The sequence below is a fragment of the Phoxinus phoxinus genome (genome assembly GCF_949152265.1).
Source record: "Phoxinus phoxinus genome assembly, chromosome: 19".
Classification (NCBI taxonomy): Eukaryota; Metazoa; Chordata; class Actinopteri; order Cypriniformes; family Leuciscidae; genus Phoxinus; species Phoxinus phoxinus.
Window position 1 is genome coordinate 9,410,439 of NC_136894.1, and position 22,874 is coordinate 9,433,312.

Genomic DNA, 22,874 nt, shown 5'->3' on the forward strand with positions numbered 1-22,874 from the left:
ATTTGCAACAAGTCTTTTTGTTGCAAATCTTCAAAGTTTGCAAACTAGGGCGAAAATCCAACTTCCTGTTAGGTTCTCGAGATCGAAAGAGCTCATCCCAGGGACTGGAGGACCTTGGTTCAAGACCTGACTCAGGGGGAGGGTTCTGCTCTTCATTCAAACCTGAGGAAAAACGGGCTTCAGCACTCATGAAGGTGCCTACAACTATAGTTAGGAAGGGTTCGCATACTAGGGTGAAAAAAAAGCATTCTGTCGGGCTCCAGAGATCGCCATCATCGAGCACTGCTATTGTGCGGGCCAGCGGAGATCTAAAAATAACACCTGCCTGCACTCTCTCTGCATCTAATTCCACAGAATTAGGCCTCACACATTAGTAACAGCATACTGGAAAGTGAAAGAAATCTCATAAGACTCCGCCCATCACCTCCGTGATCGAACCTGCCTGGCGCTATGGCGACCACAGGGGCTGAACTGCTGGGTCCAGGCGCACTAAACTTACCCCTCTCGAAAGAATAGCCAACAAAAGAGCTTATCATAGGGACCGTATCATAAAGAGCGTGTTTAAGTCCCTCAAGAGCTGAACGTGCTCCACTCAAACGCCAGACTCTATCACTAAACTTCCTGAAACCCTTGGCTGAGTGTTTGTCTTCACACATAAACAAATTGACCCAGAAGACAAGAGAAATTGTTGACATGTACTAAAGGCGACCTTTTATACTCTGGTCGCACCGGTAGTGTCGTCATAGGCTATCGCCGGCCAATGTTATTGTCGCGATTAGACACCGGTCACGCTGTGTCTTCCAAAGCGTCCTAGGAAGCTGTGTGAGTTCCCATTCGAAGGGGAAACTACAGTAGATTGCGCGCACAAGAGAGCGCTAACGAGCAGGAGAATGAGAAAAGATTTTTAAGAACACGTTTCTACAAGTTTTATGCTAGTTCATGCTAGTTAGTTATTCAATTACTACATTCAAAAGAAAAAATCGTCCTGTTAACCTTGCTAGATCAACATTTGTCCATAATTTTAAGAGAACCTTGCCAGAACATTAGCCAAAATTCTGAGAGCGTTCCTTGTTAGCTGGTGAATAATAAGTCTGGTTGTTAGGAAAAGCATGTTTTGAGGTATCTTTCATGTCCATAAACTGTTCTAGAGGAGTTACATATCAGTGTAATATCCCACACTCTACGTTTAAGCAATAGTAATAGTGTTTCTTGCTTAAGCAAATGTTAAAGGATGGAGCAATCATATCAAAATGTTTCCTGGAAACGTGACAAGTGTGGGTGGATCTATTTTGGTTCCCCTATATAGGACATGTTTTTAAAAAGAGTCCAGAAGTGAATAATTGCTGTTGTACGACTGAGTGTGTGAGCTGACCCCTCCGTTAATGAGATTGTCATTAGGTCTATTCCACAGAGCTTTCATAGGAGGCACGCAAAAAATGAAAGAGAAAGACTTAAATTCACAGCAGCCTAGTTACTATTTCAGAAAGACTTTAGATGTGAAGAACATGATGGGATCTTTCCAACACTCACCAAATTGTGCAGTTAGAAGTCTTTTACTAAATTACTGTAAATTAATTATTGTTACTAAATAAGGTGATTCACCTTATGCACTGTTACCCTATAAAGCCTGTGAAATCTTTAATGCTTTTTATAAATTAAGCGTAAGAATAACTTAAGTAATATTTCAAGATGAACTTACGCAACTTCATTGCGTTACATTATATGGTTTGCACCCCACAATAAAAAAACTACAGCTTTTAAAAAAAAGTTTTTTTTAAAACCAAGCAAGCATTTAAATAACATCTTACTGAGACATATTATTGTGAAATATAAAGTGACAACTGATATTTATATGCAGATTATGTACTGCAAGTAGTCTAAACTGTTATTAAGATCTTATTGATTTACAAGCTATCATAATTTCATCTTACTTTATGGCCATAGCAATATCAGCAGCTGCACCAAATTGCATATTTTTTGCTCAGTTTGGGCCTCTGCATAAAATGTAGGTGTTTTTATGAGCTCCATATTCTCCTATATCATAGACCATCAATGCCTGATGTATAAAATATTATAAAATGTGTTCATAATATATCAAATATATAAAAAAAAACACATGCACATTTTTTTAGATGTTATCTAAAGGTTCAATAAAATTATCCATTTTAAAAAAAGGTCAACTTTTTCTTGACCTTTAATGGCTGTACGGTGAGGCTGAAACCTGTGAACACAACCCTGTGTTACATATTGCCTATTTATCGCCTAAATCACCTAGGTGTGGTTCTCAAGATGCTTCGTCCTAACTGCCACTCAAACGCCATTGGCATATTTACCGCACACACATCTCCATCATTCTAACACTCACACAGGAGATTATGAAATCATCCTGTTTATGAAACTTGGCCATGATGGTGTGGGCTCCCACACACACTCACACTCGACTTGGTGCAGTGAGTAGAAGCTCAGAGCGGTCCACTGCCTCTCGCCTCTCTGCTCAGGCTCAAGCTGACAGTGGGCTTTACATTCGCCCGGGGGGCCGACAGTCCGAACGTTGATTTAATTTTACAGTATAGTTGCTGCTGAGACGCTTAAGCTAAAGAGAAGAGCAAGAGAGGATAAGACGGAATGGCCTTTCCTGACATCACAGAGGATAACATAAAAGAACTCGTGCGCGAGGAGGCAGAGGACGTCTTTGATGATGACGGTAGGGTCATGCTGGGACGGGGTGGGAAGTTTAGGCCGTGTTTGTCAGTGAATCCTATGGAGATGTCGTTTTTATGTGTCATATCTCAACATAATAGCGAGTGTGTCGAGTGGGCGTTCTTCTTGTATAACTCCTGGCTGTGTTGAAGTAGATCTGTTTGATAACTCGGATATATTATGATTTGAGCTGCGCTTGTAAAACTGAAACATTGCAGCCATTTGGGATTTTTTGAAGGTAGTGCATGATGAAACATGTTCATGTGAGTGATATCTGTTGTTCGAGCGGAGGAACAGGATGCTGGTCGATGTTCTGGAAGGCATTTCTCCTGTTTATGACATTGGCATAAATTAACATACTGTAAGAATTTTATAAACATTCTGAAGAGAATTTACTGTATGGTTACTACTCAATGACTCTTTAGAGCAGCACAAATTAAATGTAATAACTTGAGAATGTAATGACTTCTGCTTTTTCTGTTAATGGCATTTCAAACAAATGAATGTAATGCATTTTTTTCTCCTTCTGCTTGAGCATTATAAATGTTGCTAAAAGGAGTAGCTACAACTCCTATGATTTGTGTTCAAGCTATAGGAGAAAAATCTGCACATGCTTCACATACACAAAAGTTTGAGGTTGGTAAGAATTTTATGTTTTTGAGTCTCTTATGTTCACCAAGGCTGCATTTAATGATCAAAAATGCAGTAAAATTTGTAATATTGCACATTGAAATAACTTGTTTCTCTTCAAATATATTTTGAACTGTCATTTTATCATGCAATGGCAAAGCTGAATTTTTAGCATCATTACTCAACATGACGTTCAGTGTCACACGATCCTTCAGAAATCATACTAATATGCTGAAACATATCTTGATCGTGATCCTTTACACTTCCCTGACAAACAGAAGTTCAAAAGAACAGTATTTATTTGAAATATAAATATATTCTTTCTTTCTTTCTTTCTTTCTTTCTTTCTTTCTTTCTTTCTTTCTTTCTTTCTTTCTTTCTTTCTTTCTTACTTTCAAATAATAATAATATTACTGATCCCATATATATTGTATAATGGGAGAACTTAAATAATTTGGGTTTTTGGAAACAATTAGTGGGCAAAATTATTCACTCTCCATATGCATTTTTCAAAAGTTCCTTATGGACACTCAAGGCACCTTTTAGAAGAATAAACATAATACATTTTTTCACATTCATTCCCAAGATCATTCCCATTTTGTTGCTTATTCTGTGTATGAAGGGTTCACATTGGCATCAGAGGCTATGAAATATCTAACTTGCTATATATATATATATATATATATATATATATATATATATATATATATATATATACATCACTTCACTGGTAAAGTTGTCCTTTTAAAGCCTGTATATCAGATGTCTAGTGCTTTGTCTGCGCAATATGCTGTCTTAGACATGTTGTCATCTCCATCTACTACTAAAGAACTGAATGTTCAGATGTAGCTGCTGTTTCTGCAGAAACGCTGTTACCATGCCTATGAGAAAGAGCAGGAGCATCTGTGCATGAGAATAGAGAAAGAAGGAATAGAAAGTGATTTATTTCACTCAATCCTGACTGTAAGTTATGACTGAGGTCTTTGTCTTTTCTCTGAAGGGTTTGAACTGTAGAAATGGCATGGCTGAGTTTGTATTGGGTCAGGTGGAAATGTGTTGCTGTATTATAGACTGTGATTGAATGTGTTGGATATTAGGCTACCCATCACTTTCACATAATAGAGATGGGTGTTTATCACATGCAGAAGCAGATGGAATAGATATATTGATATTTAAATATAATATACACAGTACCTATGGTATCACCAATTTTCATGAATATGTTGCGGGAAGTAATTATCAGCAGACATTATTGATATTTGAGATGTTGTAAAGTTACATTTGAATTGAACCAAAAAGATTTGTATGTCCTTCACATGGGTATTATGCACTTTTTTATGGGACATTATATATTATAGGGGATTTTTTTGTATTTATTATTATTATTTTCAAATTCGTTAGTCTAGTGCTACAACTTTTATGTAGCTTGCATGGGGACCTTCATATCTGACCTAATGTATTTTAAAGAAAGCAGCTGAAATAATAATAAACAATAGTCAAAAGGAAAATGAAAATATAAATTGCCTTTGACATCTTGATGATATCTCCTTTTGTATGGTAATGACAGCATTACGTGAAAGCTGACTTGATTCGACTGACCTTTTTTTCCAATAATCATGCAACTTCTGTATTTTTTCTTTCTTTTGGAAGTTCAAAATCCAAGGCTCAAAAATATGAGGGAGCACATTGTTCTTCCCATATTTAATGTCCATCCATTAAAACCAGCTCATGAGTCACTACTGCACTAAGGCCATCCAGCTTGCAACCTAGTTTAAACTTTCCCTGAAAACTTTTTTCTTTTTCTTTAACCTAATTCGTTCAAAAAGTGTTTGAGTAAGGGCAACTTTTTGGAAACAAAACACATACTTGTTTTTTTTTTGTTTTTTTTGGCATGTGCTTCATGAGTTATTCAAAGAGGGTTTTCATGTTGCCGCCTGTGGCTCCTTGAATAGAGAGTGAAGCCTGTTTTCTGATCCTGAAGCAATGAAGTATGAGCACTGCTGTGAATAAACTGAGAAGACCTGGATCATGGTGACAACAGTCTTGGTAAAAACAAAACGTCAAAGTATCATCAAGTCATGTTTACTCACAGGCTTTGTTTTACTCATAAATTGAAAAAACCCCATTATAAAACCTATATCTCGAAGGAACCAGGGGCAAATTAGACTTCTGGGTTGTGACATCACACCGGCACCACACTATCAAACCACAACGATCCAATCAATTCCCAATTGACAAAATCAAGTCCTGTCCTAAATGTTGTCTTGCTTGAGAAGCCGTTTCACTCTGATGTCGACACAATAGGGAAGAAAAAACTATCGCAACTTCCGTTTCATGCTGACTTTAATATTACCTAATTAATATTCATGAGCCAGCCTGTTTTATAATGTTTTATGCACTTTTCAAATCGTTCTATCGCTTCTGATTTCATCAATATACAATTAGAGTTGGCATTATAACTACATTGATTTTGCAGTATTACATTTAATCTTAAATTGTTTGTGAAGCATAAAATTAATTAGTTGAAACTTTGTGACATGTTTATGTTTTTTTATTTAAAGGTCTTTGCAACTTTATGATTGGGTGGAGTCCTCGTGTGATACATGCAATGAATCTGTGAGGTGTCAAAAAGCTGCTGTATTACTAAGAACAGCATTTAAGCTGGATTTAATCGTGTTTTCTGTCAATCAAATCAAGCGCCCATCCAAAAATCAGTGTCGGATTTCAAACCATTTGTACTCCCCCTGATCTATCGCACTCAGCCCAGGGAAACCGTATCCCCTCAGGGGCTTCAGCAAAGCTTAATGTTGTGGCATTAGATTTCAACGCTGAGCTGCTCCGTGTATTGATCCCTGCAGGATGGGAGAGATTTACGGGTATATAGTCTGGCTTTAACTGAGCCGTTGGTAGAGATGTTATCTGTAGGCCTGTGGGTCAGAACTGGCACAGTAATCACTACACAATGTGCTCAGTCATCATCACTCTGCAACACATGTCCACAGCGGCCAATGAATATCTATGATGTCAGTGTCTATGTCAGCAAAGCAGGACAATTGTAGCTCTAAATGGCTGTATGACGGGCAGGGCACACATCAACCGATGGCTTATCGTAATCAGAATCTGATTTACTGTGGGAGTCATAGAGTGATGTAGCACTGATCATTTCACAGTTTGAATCTCCACAACAGACACTTTTAACGGTAACAAGATTAGTTACCACAGATTACAAAACTGATGAACTGTTCTGTCTGAAATCTGACTGGATAAGCCTTGTTCAAAGTTGTATTGAATTCCATATAAATGTGCCACTTCTGTATATTTACAAATCAGTTAACACTCTTAGAAGAAAAGGTTCTATATAGAACCTTAAAAGGTTCTATAGGCGCTTCGTATTTGGAACCCCTAAAAGGTTCTATACAGAACCTACAGTTAAGAAGAATTTGTGTAATAATAATAATAATAATAATAATGCAGATCTTTAATAATATATATTTTATGATATACTCCGCTTTGGACTTATTCACGATACAGCACAGCCTCTCGTACCTTATTGCTTATTGCAGGTCTTTTATAATATTTCCATTTCCATCGTTTTATAAAAGCAATAAGCCACTTAAAGAGATAGTTCACCCAAAAATGTTCAGCGGAAAAAAGAAATTAATACAAGTTTGGAACAACTTGAGGGTGAATGATGACATTTTTTTTTTTTTTTGGGTGAACTATCCCTTTAAGCCACTTAATGAGTTTTTTATTTATTTTATTTGAGTTTTTTTATGATTTAAATTTGTCTAAATCTGTGTTTTATCTTTTTTTCCAGTAAATATCTTCAAATATACAAAAACACATCAAAGACTTCTTATCTCATTGACAAATATTTGTACTCTTTTAACTAACAAATATTTAAATATATATAAAAAAGCCTCAACTGCTTTTGTTAGATTGTGCTTTAAAAAATTATGAGAAATCTTGAAATTATTGGAAAGTGAAAGTGGGAGTAAGATGTGGGGCATTGCGTGAACCCATTGGAACCATTAATTTGCCGCTAGACTGTATCTCCAATATTTATTTATTTTCAGATCTATCGCCATATTTTAAGGATAATGTTATCTTTTACTTGTTGACAGGTTCAGGTTTATGCCGACTGGAGGCTTTAGGCCCTCTCACTGCTTGTGATCGTCTCTATAGCACGCAGTGTGTTTATCGTGTAATTTATACGCGAAAATTAGTTTTTACGTGCATAGGATATGCATGGGTTGGTTAGTGTAGGTTTAGTAGTGGTGTGTAGCCTATTATGCGCAATGAAGTGTGTATCAAATGCATGCGTATTGCACGTAAAAACAATTTTTCGCGTATAAATTGCACAATAAACACACTGCGTATACTATAGAGACACATTTACATGAGAACAGGCTGGATGCTTTGAGAAAGTGTGTCAGAAGGAAGCAGCCATGACCTGGTCATAGCGACTCAGGACACGTGCCCTTGAGAACAAACTGTGCACCCTCGGGGAAGAGGAAAAGAACATGGCATTGCTGTTCTCTTTCTTTGAGCAGCTAGAGTAGTGTTTTTTAAAAGGCTAGTTTCAGGTGTCACGTGCACAATGATTGTTTACGGTGCATTACGGTGTGCTTTTTCCTCGCTCCCACATGATGGTCCATTGACCTACTTTAGACCAAACAAGGGGAGCTTCCACAAACACGAGGCTACGGCTGTATTCTTGTGCCGCACGGTGGGTGAAAACGCACAATGTGAAGAGGTAAAAAACACTGATGTGGCCATTGACAGATGAGCAGAGACACTTCCCGGTTTGCTCTGAACCACCATTCAGTTGGAAAATGTGATCCATCTGGGAACACCATGCCCCGGTTGATTCTTTATCTTTATGCCACTTATAACGGAGTGATCTCAATCTTCCTGTAAACCTGTAATGCTGATAGCGAAATACTGAACACCTGGCTGTCACACACAGCTGTGTGTGGGTCGGCACCGTGGGCTGCTATACCTGCATCAGAGCCTGTCATTATAGGACCAAAGGCAGGAGATCAGCCACAGGGCATGGCAGTCTATAATTAAAAAATGTAGGCTTACTGACTGCCATGAAATATACATAGTTTTGCGGTGCTGCATTTCAAAGGGTTTAAGGGAAAATGTATGCCCACCTGACAATTTACTGAGAGTTAGGTTTATAATTTTACAAGGAAATGTGAGTGGCTCCTACTCCATGCAAAACTCACAATATTGGGCTTTCTGCTAAACCAGTGCATAGATCTCAACCTTTGTGACTCGATATTCAAAGGCTCGACACTCAGTGTCTGTAAATTAAATTTCAGGATTCCAGATCTCCCGCTCTTTTTAACCAATGAATTTATATGACTTTTCAAGTTTTTTGTGATTTACTTGGTAAGGATTTAAAAAAACATATTTTTAATTTACAATTTTCTACCTGATAAAATGCTTTAGAGCTTGGCATAACAAGAAAAATATATATTCATTATAAAAATGCCGAAGGAGCTTTAAGATTGTAATAATTTGCATGACATTTTCAGGTCTGGAAATTATACGTTCAAAATTATGCTATTCCGGGAATATCTTTGGGGATAACTAAAATAAGAAACATTTTAAACATGTTTAATAATTTTAGCTTGTTCAATGTTTTTTATTATTATTATTTTAAATAATTTGAATTTAGGTCATTTTTGGAAGACAGGGTCCCCTTGGAAGTTTGCTGAGGCCCCTCAAACTCGAACCGCTCCTCGAATCGGGGTCTCCGGCACGGGAGGCGGGTGCGCTAACAAAGATGCTAAAGTCTGCAGTCTCTAGTGTCTGTTGCTAGTGTGCATCTTGAGGCCAGGGGAGTGAGGTTTACACGCACAGCTCTTACTGACCTACTTCCATTACGCTTATAATGACTTGAATATTTTTGAATATTTTTTAATATTTATAAAGTCTTAGAGGTAGTATAGAATATTTCCGCCTTGTTAAAGCGACCATCCTGTCGACAGCTTCACACATACTGATCTTCATCTGCGCTCGTCTGGCAGCTTTTTGTAACCTCTTGACCTCAGTGGCATGCCGTAACCTATTTCTGTTTGTCTCCCCGAATGGAAGTGTTCGAAAATTCCTGAGACGAGACAAATCTGTTGAACAGAATTGTACAAACGTGCGTGGATGATTCCTGCTCAGTTTATATCTACAATGCAAAATGGCATCATAAAATACCAAGACAGATTGATTGAACATGATATGTGTTTCTAGATTTTAACTTGTATAAGAGCATGTCCAGCCTCTATAAATGGCAGTGATGATAAATAAGATGTCTTTGAGTGTCACATTCCTTCGTTGTGCATTGATTCATCTTATAACCTGCTGTTTTCATTTGTATTTCACCGGCTAACCTGTTTAAGACCAGTTGCAAGTGAATGGAGAGAGCTTTTACTTTTGCATCAGGCTCATTTAAGCCTGAGAACTGTTTGTACAGGGCTCCAGTAAATATAGCTTCTCATCGGGGGCTGTTGATGACAGCCATAATTACAGGATGAGCCGAGCAGCAGCTGAGAGAGAGGATGCATGTGGAGGTGTCTGTGCTACACTGTCCAAGCCTGTCTGGATGCACTCAGTCTCTCCAACTATTATACAATACATTGCAAGGCACAGGAGTGATGAACCACCAAGGTCAGGTTTAACCACCATGAGCTCAGCAGGAAGACTGGGACTAAAAGAATGAGACATGAAGTAGCTTTCACAGTAACTGTAACTAAATCAGGTGCTCAAACTTTAATGTGGTCATGCTGATTCTGCTATGAAGGGCAGTGCCTGCAGGGTATTTCTTCCACCTACAGCAAAGACTTCAACATGATGAATAAATTTGTGTGTTTTGCAGATGAAAAGATAAAAGAGGGATATTTCACACTTAATTAATCCTTCTAATTGATCTTTTATCTGCCCACATTGTCTAAAAAGTAACATACACATAATAAAGTGACACTCATTGTCCGATTGCTCACATTAATTCCAGTTTAGTGCGTTGTGTGTGTTTACCTGACATGTTGTCTTAGTAGTTTGTTAAAGTTATTAATTGTATAGGCTAAATCTGTTTTTGTTTGTTTTTATGGGGGATGTGTCTCTTCTAAATGTGATATTGATCAGCTAAATACGGATATCCTGTGCTGTTGATAGGCTAATACTTTAACATTGGTGTATACAATGGTAGTCTGTAGCGTGTGCTGTTGGTGTGCAGGTTTCATAGCTTACAGGCACACTGATCTATTTTAAATATGCAAAACTCCTACAGACACATTGTTTCGCAGCTTAAGATTCACCCTGACAGCTGAGCACATACACTATTAATGCCAGACCCTGTACACTACAATGCGTTTTTAGACAAGCCTCGAGAGGAGTCAAGAGTGAATATGTAGTGACAAAACGAGAAGACCCCGCCCACTATCACAGCGCTGTCTTTTGATTGGTCCGTGGCGGCTGTGAGGGAGCGCTACAAATCTGTACGAGTGCACGACACATGATTTTTGATCCGTTGCTGTCGTTCCGGATGGTTTCGCGTGGCAAAGTCTGTGGTGTTGACATTCTTCACGTTTTGCTCTAATAGTTTTATTCAGCACAAGAGCCGCAGAAAGGAGAAGTGAGATTTTGCTTTCATAAATGGAAGTGCCCAACCCGAGTAAATAACATTGACTGGGAATAAGTTTTCTCTCTCGTGCGGTGAGTAGCCTATGATCTGTATACTTGACACTTCAACGCCTTTTAATATTGATATCATAGCTCACTGGAGGCAGCGACATGCTGTTTTGCAGCGTGGATTTGCTAGAGTTTTTTTTCTCAAATTACAATATTATGGAATAGTTGTGGTTGACCATTTCCTTTTGTTTTGATGCATTGTGCATGTGATGAATTAATAACTAACGTTAATGTTACCATCCGAGTCAAGGATTTATCTGCTCATTGTATTCAGTTTAGATAAATGCGCCCGTTATATAAACAGACTGAATATTTGTACAATTGTAGGGCACTGAACGAGAAGCACGTAAGTTAACTGACATTTGCAGAAGCTGGACAGTTTTGTAAAGCTTTTCGTCTGTTTCTTTTTAATAAACTATGAGTGCTCCAAACTGAGTGAGACTTCAGTTCGCTTCTCGAACGAATTGTTCTTAAGAGTCGGATCTTTTCAATGAATCAAAACCGATCTGGGCTGCGTTTCCCTAAAGCATGAGCCTTAAATTGAACAATTGCCACCTATGGTTTCCTCCACTATCAATTTATAGGCTTACGTTGCTTTTGGGAAACGCAGCCCTGATTTTTTTTTGTTCAGTAGTCGGGCTTCACGAATCGGACTGAATATGTCCGGGTGATTTAGCCTACTACTAGCTGCACTTTGTTGGTTTGTGCGGGTGTGATTATAGTGATTGTGTGATGAGATAAGACAAACTGCCAACAGAACACCAGATATTATTTGTTTGAACCTGCTTTAGTTGTAGTAGGCTATACTTTGGCAGCTGTCAGTTTAGTATCATATTCATGAGCTCATATGCATGACACAGAGTTGTTTACAGGTGAAATACTTCTCTTGGTTACTTTGTAGAATCTAGAATGAAAGTGATTGTGAACATGACGGTGATTTAAGGTATTCATATCTGAATATTTTGCTATAAACCTAAAATATATTAAAAGTAATATAAAAAATTACGATTATATAATTTAACAATGCTTTCATGCTTTTTTTATGTCTGTACCTTGATCTTTCATATATATATATATATATATATATATATATATATATATATATATATATATATATATATATATATATATATATTGCATTGAATCAGAGTTTGTATGTTGTGATTTATCTCAGCGCTGGTTGTTTTGGTAAAGGACTTTGAAATCTTTAATGAAGATTTTATTAAAATTCCACCAGAGAAAATGAATAAGAAAAATACTTCCGCAACCAAGACCACTGAAAAAGTGGGTGGTCACTGTTATGCTCAATTGGAGGGGGTTGCTATGAGTCTAGAGCTGCCAAACTGATGACAAATGAGCATTACTCAGAACTTCATCTGAAGATCTTTCTCTGATTAAAACCCACCTTTCCCTTCCTTCTAACTCCAGCCCCCCCAGCCCCATTCAGCCCCAACCCTTTTACTCTTATCTCTTTAATCTCAGCCTCTCAAAAATGTCATGTAGTGTAGTTTAAAGCACATTCTGCTCTCTGTTTTCTGTTCGACATGTCAAAGCAAAGATTCAGAGGTTAATCAGTATTATCTTGGTCTGCTGAGCCAGTGGGCAGCTGTGCCGATTATTTGAAAACTGTTTGTTTGAATACAATACATTATGGCTTATTATTTGATACAATGGGTCTTTGAGGTCTATCTGAACTGTCAACAGTGAGAATAATGAGTGTTGATGTTCTTTATATTAATAATTTATTTTCTGAAGCAAATGGGGATGTTTGGTTTTTGAGTGTACTTCAGGGCAAAGTGTGTGTCTTCAGCAGTGCATGTTATTTCTTTTTCGTGAATTTCGCTGGATAAGGAAAAGCTCAGTGAAACTTGGCAGGAGTTCAGTAAGACGAGGGCTCTTTACTGCAGGCTCTTCAAAAACATCCAATCCTAGTTCTCTGGAAAGGCCAAGAGCACATCAGCTTTGTGAGTTTATATTAAGCTGTTTACAGTAATGTTTACCCCTAATGTTTTCCCTTAGGCTTTAGTGGTTTGCGGTTTCACAGCTGATAATCATTGAATGTTCCTCTCTTGGTGGTCATCAGTGTAGGCCTGTCTTGATTTTTGTTATAGATCAGATCTGTATAATACAGTATATAGTTCGACTTCATGGAGATGTATCTTGAAGCGTATTGAGATGCACATCATTGAGGTATCTCCTGACAGAGATATAATCGAGCTTATGAGTTTTATGTGTGTTTGAAAGGCTCTCTCTTTCCAGTGATCATGTACAGACAAATCCCCATCACATAGTCTGACTCCAAGGGCCTGTGGAGGGGTATTTTAAGAAATGGAGGAGGTAGAAAATAAGTTGTTGATGAAAGAGACAGATATAGCTTATCTTAGAATCTTTTTTAGTTCGTGGAGAAAGCAGGATGAAAGAGGTCTGGGACCTGGGTTTTATCTACTGTCACTCTGTTCTTATGACAAGGGGCAGTGAGAGGTTTGGCTTGCGTCACGGCCGTAAAGAAAGCTAAATCAAATCATTGCGGTCAGCAAGAGGCCGCCAGTGTGTCAATGTTACTATACAATCAGTCTCCGCTGAGAAATGCTCTCTGTTGTCAGCTTACTCCATCCAACAACTGCATTCTTAATAAATATATTACAACTGAATGCTTCTTCTGATGTTAACAAATTCATGTGGTCAAGAGAAGTGGATATGTCAAGGGGAAAGTAGTTTTGTCTAGCTAATGCAGCATTTGAATTTTGAGATTCATAATAAGGTTTATAAACAGTGGACAATAATTTTACTGTTAATGTTTTTTATTTTTATTATTGATATTGATTTATGTTTCGGATTGGGCACATTTACATTTATGCATTTAGCAGACATTTTTAGTCAAAGCGTCTTACAAGAAAGGAACAGAAGCAATGGGCCCAACAATGGGTCTCATTCATGAAACATTCGTAAATATACGAGTAAATATGTGAGTGATCTGCGCGTAAAGAGACCTTCCCGAAAATTCTTCTCCTGATTCACAAATACTTCGTAAACGTCAGATGTGATAGTGAAACGTGTGTGTGTGTGTTAATGAATTCCAATCTTTCGTAAATGGGACGCGCGTGCACGCTCATTCTCAATTACCATAAATCCCGCCCATTAAATCCGACTGACAACTAGGCTATATATGGGCATCATATTATGACACCAAACGAAGGATTTCAACATGTCTTCTTAAAAGCGAATGAAAAATAAAAATTTCTCATTATCAGATAATATTTTATTATCAGAAGTTCATTCAAAACGCCACATAACAGGGCCGGATTAACCATTAGGGCAACTGGGCAATTGCCCAGGGGCCCAGGACATCTAAGGGGCCCTGGGCACCGTCAAATATTATGTCAAATATTATGATTAAAATGTCTCCACGATCTGCTTTTGAATAAATATCGTAGGATCGTGCATTCTATCAGTTTGCAGTTCTGGCGCCTCCGTCTCAACATAGCCTACTGTACAGCACGACGTATATTCACATCAAATGCAGAGGAACGGGACACTGTAGTTTATAAAAATTAATTATTTGCATGTGCTTTAAAGCCTTGCCGGTTAAACATGTCATTCGCTGCTGATGTGCTGTTCTAACGGGCGCTTTTCTGAGCGCAATAACGTTACACCCGCCGACGCGCACATGCACTAAAAGCCTGTCTAACAGCGCCTGTTATTTCAAGCGTACATAGTGGCGTAGCAGGTCCTAAAAAAAGCAAGCTTGGCAGATATTACAGATGCAGTTACTGGAGTTTCATCTGTTAATCGAACAGTCCCAGAAGTGAAGAGAAAATGGTTCGACATGAAGCTCGACTGCAAAAAACGAATTAGTTCACTTCGAAAAAATATAGCCCAGCCCTATTGAGCAATTAATTATGTGATTAAAGAGTTCCGTTTGCAGATGCTATTACTGGCTCTTATAATAAAAGTAAAAAGAAAAAACATATGTAATTAATATAATATTTTTTCAAAATGCTGTGTAAATATGTCCCCGATTAAGCTAAGGTGAATTAAAATGCAGCCATATTAATGAGCAAAACGTTCGGAAGTTAAACGCACTATTTACACGTGGTTGGGAGCAGGTGCAGATTTCTTTCGTACCAACTAACATTTGGAAAATACGAACATTTTAATGAATCCGAAAATTTACGCCAGAACCACTTTACACACGATTTACACAAGAATTCGTTCTGCTCGTGTTTCATGAATAAGACCCAATATTCATAATATGCAATGGCAGGTTTATTTGACAACTAGGAGAAGCTAGAGAAAAGGAGAAATGCAGAAAAGGAAAGTTTTTTGTGTGTGTGTGGAAGTGCATTGGTTTATGTGTGTGGGGTGGTTAAAGGAACACTTCACCCATTTGCATTAGACTTTGTATCTTTAGAAACCCAGTCACATTTTCGAATGGTCATGGTTTATTCCCTTATTTTCCCCTGAGATGGGAGAAATAAGGATTTAAGTGTTCCACTTCCTGCTTTTTATGACGCAAAAATCGTCATTTTGCGTCATAAAAAGCAGGAAGTCAAATTTCTTTGAAAAGGGTAAGACTACAAACACTAGCTCATCATTTATCCAGTAGAAGGCGCTGTTCCGCATGTTTTCAACCCGCCCATAGAGGGATCTCACTCACAGAATGTACATATAGTGTCAGCCGCTAAGCTAACAGTTTCTTATTCTGTGGAGAAAGCTGAGTAGTAGCGGTGACCATCCTCTTTTTCCCGGACATGTCCGGCCGTCGAGATGGTCCAAATTGTCCGGGATTCGGCTTTTGCTTTCTGCAGTCGCATTCATTGTTTACATGCACACCTTTTGTTTCAATCTAACTGAACTCATCCCGATTGGTGAATCTGAATGTAGTGTTTACATGAACGCTAAACAAGTGATCGTTTGATGTGCGTTTTAACATTGCTAAGAAAATTCCCGCTCCTCCGTGAGAGATACGAGACCGATGCGTCTCACAGGCGCCGGCGCCGCTCATCAGTAATCACGCCGCCGGGCTCGCATCGTTCTCCGCGGCCGTCAGTCTCGTTCCTGGTCGCCGCAGTAAACATGAGGAATGGCGACTGTAGAACGCAAAAGCCGAATCCTGGACATTTTGGGCGACATCAAAATACTGAGCAGACTCACGGAGACACACTAGTAGCATAGCCTTGTTGTTTACTGTGATCTCTTACCGGTAGGCGTGGCCTCCTAGGGCAGCGAAGCAAGTGCATTCTGGGAGTTGTTGTCTTTCATCCCCATAAGCCAAAAATACATTTTCTGGCTTTTCTCAGTCTAGAAGGCTCCAAATTCAAAAATAATTTCACATTTCTTCTACATAAATGACCCATTTTAAATACACATTCATCTTTCCAGAGGTGAAGTGTTCCTTTAAGTGCTTTCAGAAGGGCTGTTTCTTGAAAGATGTGATTGGCTCAGCAGTTCGGGTCGAGGTTGGCAGCTCTTTCCACTAGAGGAGCAGAGAGGGTGAAAGTTTTGGGATGGGAAGTGACTTTTTACTTCGTTATGAAGGAACAGCAAGGCATCACTAATTCAGTGACCTTAGCTGGCAGGACAAGCGTGCGCTTGTTGGAGTGAAATGAGGTAGGGAGGTGCTGTTTCAGTGGCAGTCCCGAAAGCCAGCATCAAAACCTTAAATTTGATTCTGGCTGCAACTGGGAGCCAGTGGAGTGAGATCAGGAGGTGTGTGACATGGGGTCTCTTTGGCTGATTGAAGAACAGACGTGCTGCCGTGTTCTGGAGCTCCATCTACCATCAGGCTTAGTGTGAAAGCCTGCTAGTAGAGCGTAGCAGAAGTCCAGTCTTGAAATCACAAGAGCTTAGACAAGAAGTTCCTTTGCAGGAAGGGCCTGATTTTCCTGATGTTGTAAAGTACAATCCTGGAAGACTATAGTTTATTTCTGGCCCTGTGTACACCTAGTATTAAGATGCATTTTGGTTGATCGGATCAAGTGGACAATGCTAAATACATGTGTAAACGGGGTCTAAAATGTCTTGAGCTTGTCCACTTTCAACCACTTTCACAGGTAGTTGAAAACGCATTCGACGCGGTTCAAACAGCCACAAAAGACCGCCTACTCTCCTCCTTCTGACTTAATACGTAAAGTAAGTACACACTATGGGAAGTGCGCTAGCCAGACAGGATCTGATCGACCATATTAATGCCCGGTGTAAACAGGGCCAAAACATAATGAAATGTCTTGCTGTATATATCGCCTACAACAGCCGACTTCTAAGCTGACTTATTTGGAATGTTCTGGTAGCAATACTATGCAAATAGCGCTCCTGGTATGAAGCACACTGTAGACTTATTCCCAATTAATTTCACATTTGTTAATTGCGGAAGAGTTTGATGTTAGCATGTTGCTAAGCTAATGACATAATACTCTAATAAGCATAAAATATGCAGTAGGGCCACATAATATTAAAGAAAAATGCAATATGCGATAACTTGTTAAAAAACGCTAAATGTGATGTGATGTATTTTGTGAAATCAATTAAAACCAAAAAATGCTAGCCGATTCGATATGCGTATCGCAATTTGATATATCACGCAGCCCTAATTTGCAGCACATAGCAAATTTAGGTCAATTGTGTATTTTAAATAGAACTGTTTGGTATTGCATGAATTATATACAGTTAATCAGTATTTCTCTCTTGACTCGTCCTCCATCTTGGATGCCATGCATTCTGGATTGCCTCGTCCTCAAATGACACGTAATGAAGTAAATGACTTGGTCTTGTTCACTCTCTCTCTTCCTGAACAGATGACATGTACTTTTAGCTCTCATCAGTGGGGGTGCTATCCCATAATCCCCCTGATTAACAGTCTATTTAAAATCAACTGCACTGACACCCCTCATACATCTGTTTTGCAGACGCAGTTTTTGCATAGCAACAAAATCACAATCTCTCAGCCCTGTGATTAGTATTACGGTGGTTTATCCTTCCAACATAAGCTGATGAACTGAATGTTTTTGTTTTTCGTTGTCTGCTTGCATAGCAGTTAGAAGGTGTGCAGGAATATGATTGGTTGTGGTGGATTCTGTCTGAAATGTCATTGGTTGATTGAATTGAGGTCCTTGGATGTTGTCATGTCTGACATATTCTCCCTCAGATGATGGCTGTTTTTTTAGATTTTGTCAGCAGTGACATGTAATCTGCTTTGAAAAGCCAAATCCTTATGCCTTTTAAAGGGTGCTGTCCTCCTCGGGGTCTGTCCTGACATACAGCTGTGCTTTATCAGGGATGAAGTCAAGTCCCTCCTGTCAAACCCAGAAGCAATGCAGAAAACAGGACAGCACCGTCATAAACTACAACTGCCTTTGAAACCTGTCGCCACAAGAGTGGTCTGGGTGGTTGCCAGGGTGTTGCCAAGGTCTGCTTATTATCATGTTGCTAGGTGAATGTTTACTTGTCCAAGTCAAAAGAGCATGTAGTATGTAGCATTTGTGATGGCTTGGCAAGCACCACTAATTCGGGATTTGGCCTATCGCCTGACCTAAATGCACCACATCAAACCTCTGCTTGTCATATTTTTTCATCATCTTATTTATTTATTGTATGTATTTTTAGAACACGGTTTCATCTCCAGTCTTTAAGTGTTGTGCATCAAGAGTGTGTGCTTTCTTTCTTAGATTATTTGAAGCTGAAAGTAACAATCTTTCTTTTAAAATGTCTTTACAGCCCCCCCCCCCCCCCCAAACAAACAAAAAAGACTGTTTCAATATTTTATCTGTGTATGCCTGCCTGACAAAAGTCAAAGTGTTGCCATCTTTATTTTATTGCAGGAGAGAAAGAAATGAAGAGGCAACTGTCTTTCTCTGTTCTTGCCTTTCTCATGCATCTTGCATTGACACACACACTTAAAGACATTTCACAATGATATGTGGATGAACTGCTGAATCATTCTAGAGATTCACCTGCAAGTGTCTGCATCCCGTGATGTGCTAGCATGTGTCGTTGCCGGCATAATGATTTCAGTTCAGTTCCCATTCTCCAAAGCTAAAAGCATTGCTTTCAGCTTGAGCTTTGGACATGCCTTATTTGTGTGGCACTGGTCAGCACTGTCTGAATAAAGAGAGACCAAATCAAGTGAAACTTGGTTAAGTAGCTTAAATGTACGGGACTGGCATAGCCCCTCAGTGACAAACCACATTTAGTGGTGAAGTTAGATGCATGATTTTAGGACAGCTGTTCCTTGGAGCACAGTTGCTTAAAGGGATAGTTCACCTAAAAATGAAAAATGTGGTATTTACTGACCCTCATGCCATTTTATTTCCTTCTTAGAATACAAAATAAGATATTTTGTCGAATGTTTTTAGTTGCTCATTTACATACAGTGAAGGTTTAATTGTATACAAATATTTTTTCTGCTATATTCCAATTCTTCTGAGGCAATCTGACAGTTTTGTGTGAGAAATTGTATGATGACTGAAGTATGGTCTTCCTTAGAAGAATGATAGCAAAATATGTAGGATATAATACCCCTACCTTAACAAGTTTCCTGCATTTGAAAGTCACTAAATGCATCATCTTTCCCCATTAACATGAACTATAAACAGAAAGGTGTTGCATTTTTAAGCTGATGTGGCGCATCATATCACATTTGATATCACATCATATCACATTGATTTGACATTAGTTTTCTAGTTGGTTTTTAGCCAGCTGTGCTCTGTTATTCTCAGATATATGCTCACAGATATGCTCACACAGTTTTTCCCCCCCATGCCTCAAGCTTCTGTCTCCACATATAAGGATGTTCATCATTCTGTCTCTAGCTTTGTCCCTGTCCTCTCTTTGCTCTGTGCTTTATAAATATGGCTCAGTGTCTAGTGCAAAACATCCACATATCACTCAAGAATTGACCCTCTAGTCTAGCCTATTTTTAAACTTGTCTCTTACTCAGACTTTTTATGTGCATTATCCTCATAGCTGTCTTCAAGATGGATTAAACCAGTGAGTCACTGCTCTGCCTATGAACTGAGTTTACATGCACATAACACATTCGACTAATATCACAATTATGGAAGTGGCATGTAAATGTGTTAACCCAATTAAATGAATATAATACATAATAAAGCCTTATTGCCATGTCTTCTTCAGAATAAGCTAATTTTCAGAGTGAGAATAGAGCAAACACATTAACAGAAAGGAACATAAATCAATATATAGATGTATATAGAGTCTTAAATCCACATTTTGCAAAACCATGTGCATGTAAAACTACAAAAAAAAGCCTTTTTTCTATTTGAGCTCTATTTCTCTATTGAAAGTGTGTTTTCTGAAAGAACAGTTATTATCATTTGTATTTAAGTGCAGCTGAATAATGAACAGACATTTCACACAATGACTTTTCCAGCATGCTCCGTATGAGTTTGAGATTACAAACCCCTCATGTGCCTAAAGAGGTTATCAGTGGTCAAGTGTAATTCAGGCCTTCCGTCTTCATCCACAATAAAAATGAAAATAGCTTGACATTTGATTATTTGCTCTTAGATAACCTTCAAGTGCTCTGAAGTCTGTGGATTAAATATGAAATAAATCAGCCATTAATGCCACAGTTAAACCAAATGATCCTGAATGATTCTTGTTCAAATATTGACCCTTTTAGTAATAAATTAACTGAAGTGTTTCTATGAGCTCCATGACTTAAATATAGCCTAAATAGTTGTCTTTGACCATTATAAGAATCAAAAGGATTTGACCATAAGATGCATGTCATGTATGTTTCTTTTCTACCACAGCTCTAAATTGTAGTTTTAGGGGATATTCAATTTATAGCCTTACACGTCTACTGGATGTGTTAAGGTGTCAGCTTCATCTATCAACATCTTTTGAACCCCTCACCAATTATATTTGACAGACTACGTGGACTTTTGACCTTTAAGAAGAAAGGAAGAAAATATGAGGCATGCCTTATGCTGCACTCGAAAACAAGTATATATATTTATATAAGTTCAACTAAACTATTAAATTGTGGCAAACATTCCCACCAATTATTTTTTTTCCAAGGTTTCACCAATAAGACCATGCTGGTCAACTGGCAATAAAGCATATTGACCAGAATGGAAATTCATTGAATAAAGACTTCTTCAATTTGACTGTATGCACAACACGTGAACTTGGATCCCTTTTTTGTCAACTTCAGTTTGGGTCTCTGCTAACTTTTCGTTCATTTCACTATTTTCTTTAGGTTGACTAAAGTTGCCATCAAATATCATCTAAAATTTTTGAGAGTTACAAAGTTAGAAGAGATTGTTCTTCTAAGTTGGACGTTTCTGACTTTGAGTGCAATGGAACGAAGCATTACTGACCCAAGTTAGAGTGAGTTTTTGTATTTCTTTGTATTGATCACTTTTTTTGCTGTTTTTGGGCAAGTATGATTTTTGATACTTGTTACTTGTTTGTCCTTGCTCTTGTCAAAAATCTTTTTTATCCTCCATTTGGAGATATAATCAGTGGGTGTGGTTACAGCTAACCCTTATTTTGTCATTTTGGAAAAAAATGCTTCCATCCCTTTATTTCAAAATAATGCCTACTATTAAGGCACCCAAATAGTGTTTGTTCTTCCATTGATGGACATAAAAGGCCTCCTAGTTTCAAGAATTTATTTTTAAATTTATTTTTGACATTGTTTATCAATAGCAGCCACTGTCATCATGAGTAGGCCTGTCGCGATAGTCGATAAATCGATTAATCGCACGATAAAAAAAATGACCTCGATAATTTTTCTAGCCGCGATAATTTAATTTGCATACTTGTTTTTTATCCGCGACTGAATGACAACTCTCGTTTCCTTAGCGTAGGAGAAGTGAACCCTCTTGTCAGTTGCATTGTCTTTTGTGTGGGGAGGCGGCGCTTGACAGTCACATGGACTTTGTGTGGGAAGGCGGGAGTGCTTGAGGCGACTGCCGAGAAGAGCGAAAAGACGAGACGGGTTCAAAGCCAAACGCGACAGCTTCAGTGTGGGAGGAGCACTTCGGATTTAAACCGAATGACCGTGGTGAACCACTTAACCTGAGCGAGCCGGTATGTCGCATTTGTTGTAAAACAGTATCGACTAAAACCCAGTGTTGTGCATGAACGCATTCAATGAACGACGTTCATATTTTCGCCGAATGCTGAACTGAACGAATCACTTTTCATACAATGAACGTGAACGAGAGATTTTTCGAGAGAACTCATCTGATTTTTTGTACATAGCATAGCCTATTTGTTAGGATTTTAGTAGCCTATCATAATGATTAGGCTAATAAATGCACGCACAATTATCCGTGAACTTGATTTTTGAACAAATGCCTTTCAACTTGTGTGTTTAAAATTCAGAATTAAATTAATGTGCAGAAATTTGTACAAATAGAGAGTAGGCTAGGCTATGTAGGCCTACTATACTGTTGTAGCCATTAAAAAAAAAGCGCGTTTCATATTTGTTAAAATATTATAATGTTATTTTATTTTTCCATTTATGTTGATTTATGAAAAGTGAACAGCACGACCGAGTAAGATAGGATGCACAATATGAGACACATGGAGCGGGTCAGACATGATTTTGACCGTTGAAGTTGAAGTTGTTATAGAAAGCCTTTCTTTAAAGTGAATTTCGTTTTGTATAAATTGTATCTTAATTTTAATCAATTTTTCATCAACCAATTGCCTGTATTTAATGAATAGGCCGACGAAACAAATGTAACGGAGGTGCCCGCGCGCTCACTTGCATTGCACGTGAACTAGAGCACATCCTAACTTAACGAAACTCAGTGTATGCCTCACACAGACATGACAAATACACCAAATACACAAAGCTTGAAATGTCTTTAAACGAA

The 22,874-nt window shown here is 38.3% G+C and overlaps 1 protein-coding gene across 4 annotated transcripts in view; it reads left to right on the forward strand.

Moving 5' to 3' along the window:
- The first annotated feature begins 2,577 nt into the window (after positions 1-2,577).
- ripor2 (RHO family interacting cell polarization regulator 2) overlaps positions 2,578-22,874 on the forward strand; it is a 48,203-nt gene continuing 27,906 nt past the window's right edge. The window contains exon 1 of one of the 4 annotated variants that reach the window (XM_079590348.1): positions 2,578-2,704. In XM_079590348.1, the coding sequence (XP_079446474.1) occupies positions 2,626-2,704 (79 nt within the window). In that variant the 5' untranslated portion in view covers positions 2,578-2,625. Of the gene's footprint in view, positions 2,705-10,813; positions 11,047-22,874 lie in introns of those variants that run through there. The other 3 variants (XM_079590350.1, XM_079590349.1, XM_079590351.1) reach the window with 3 other exon arrangements.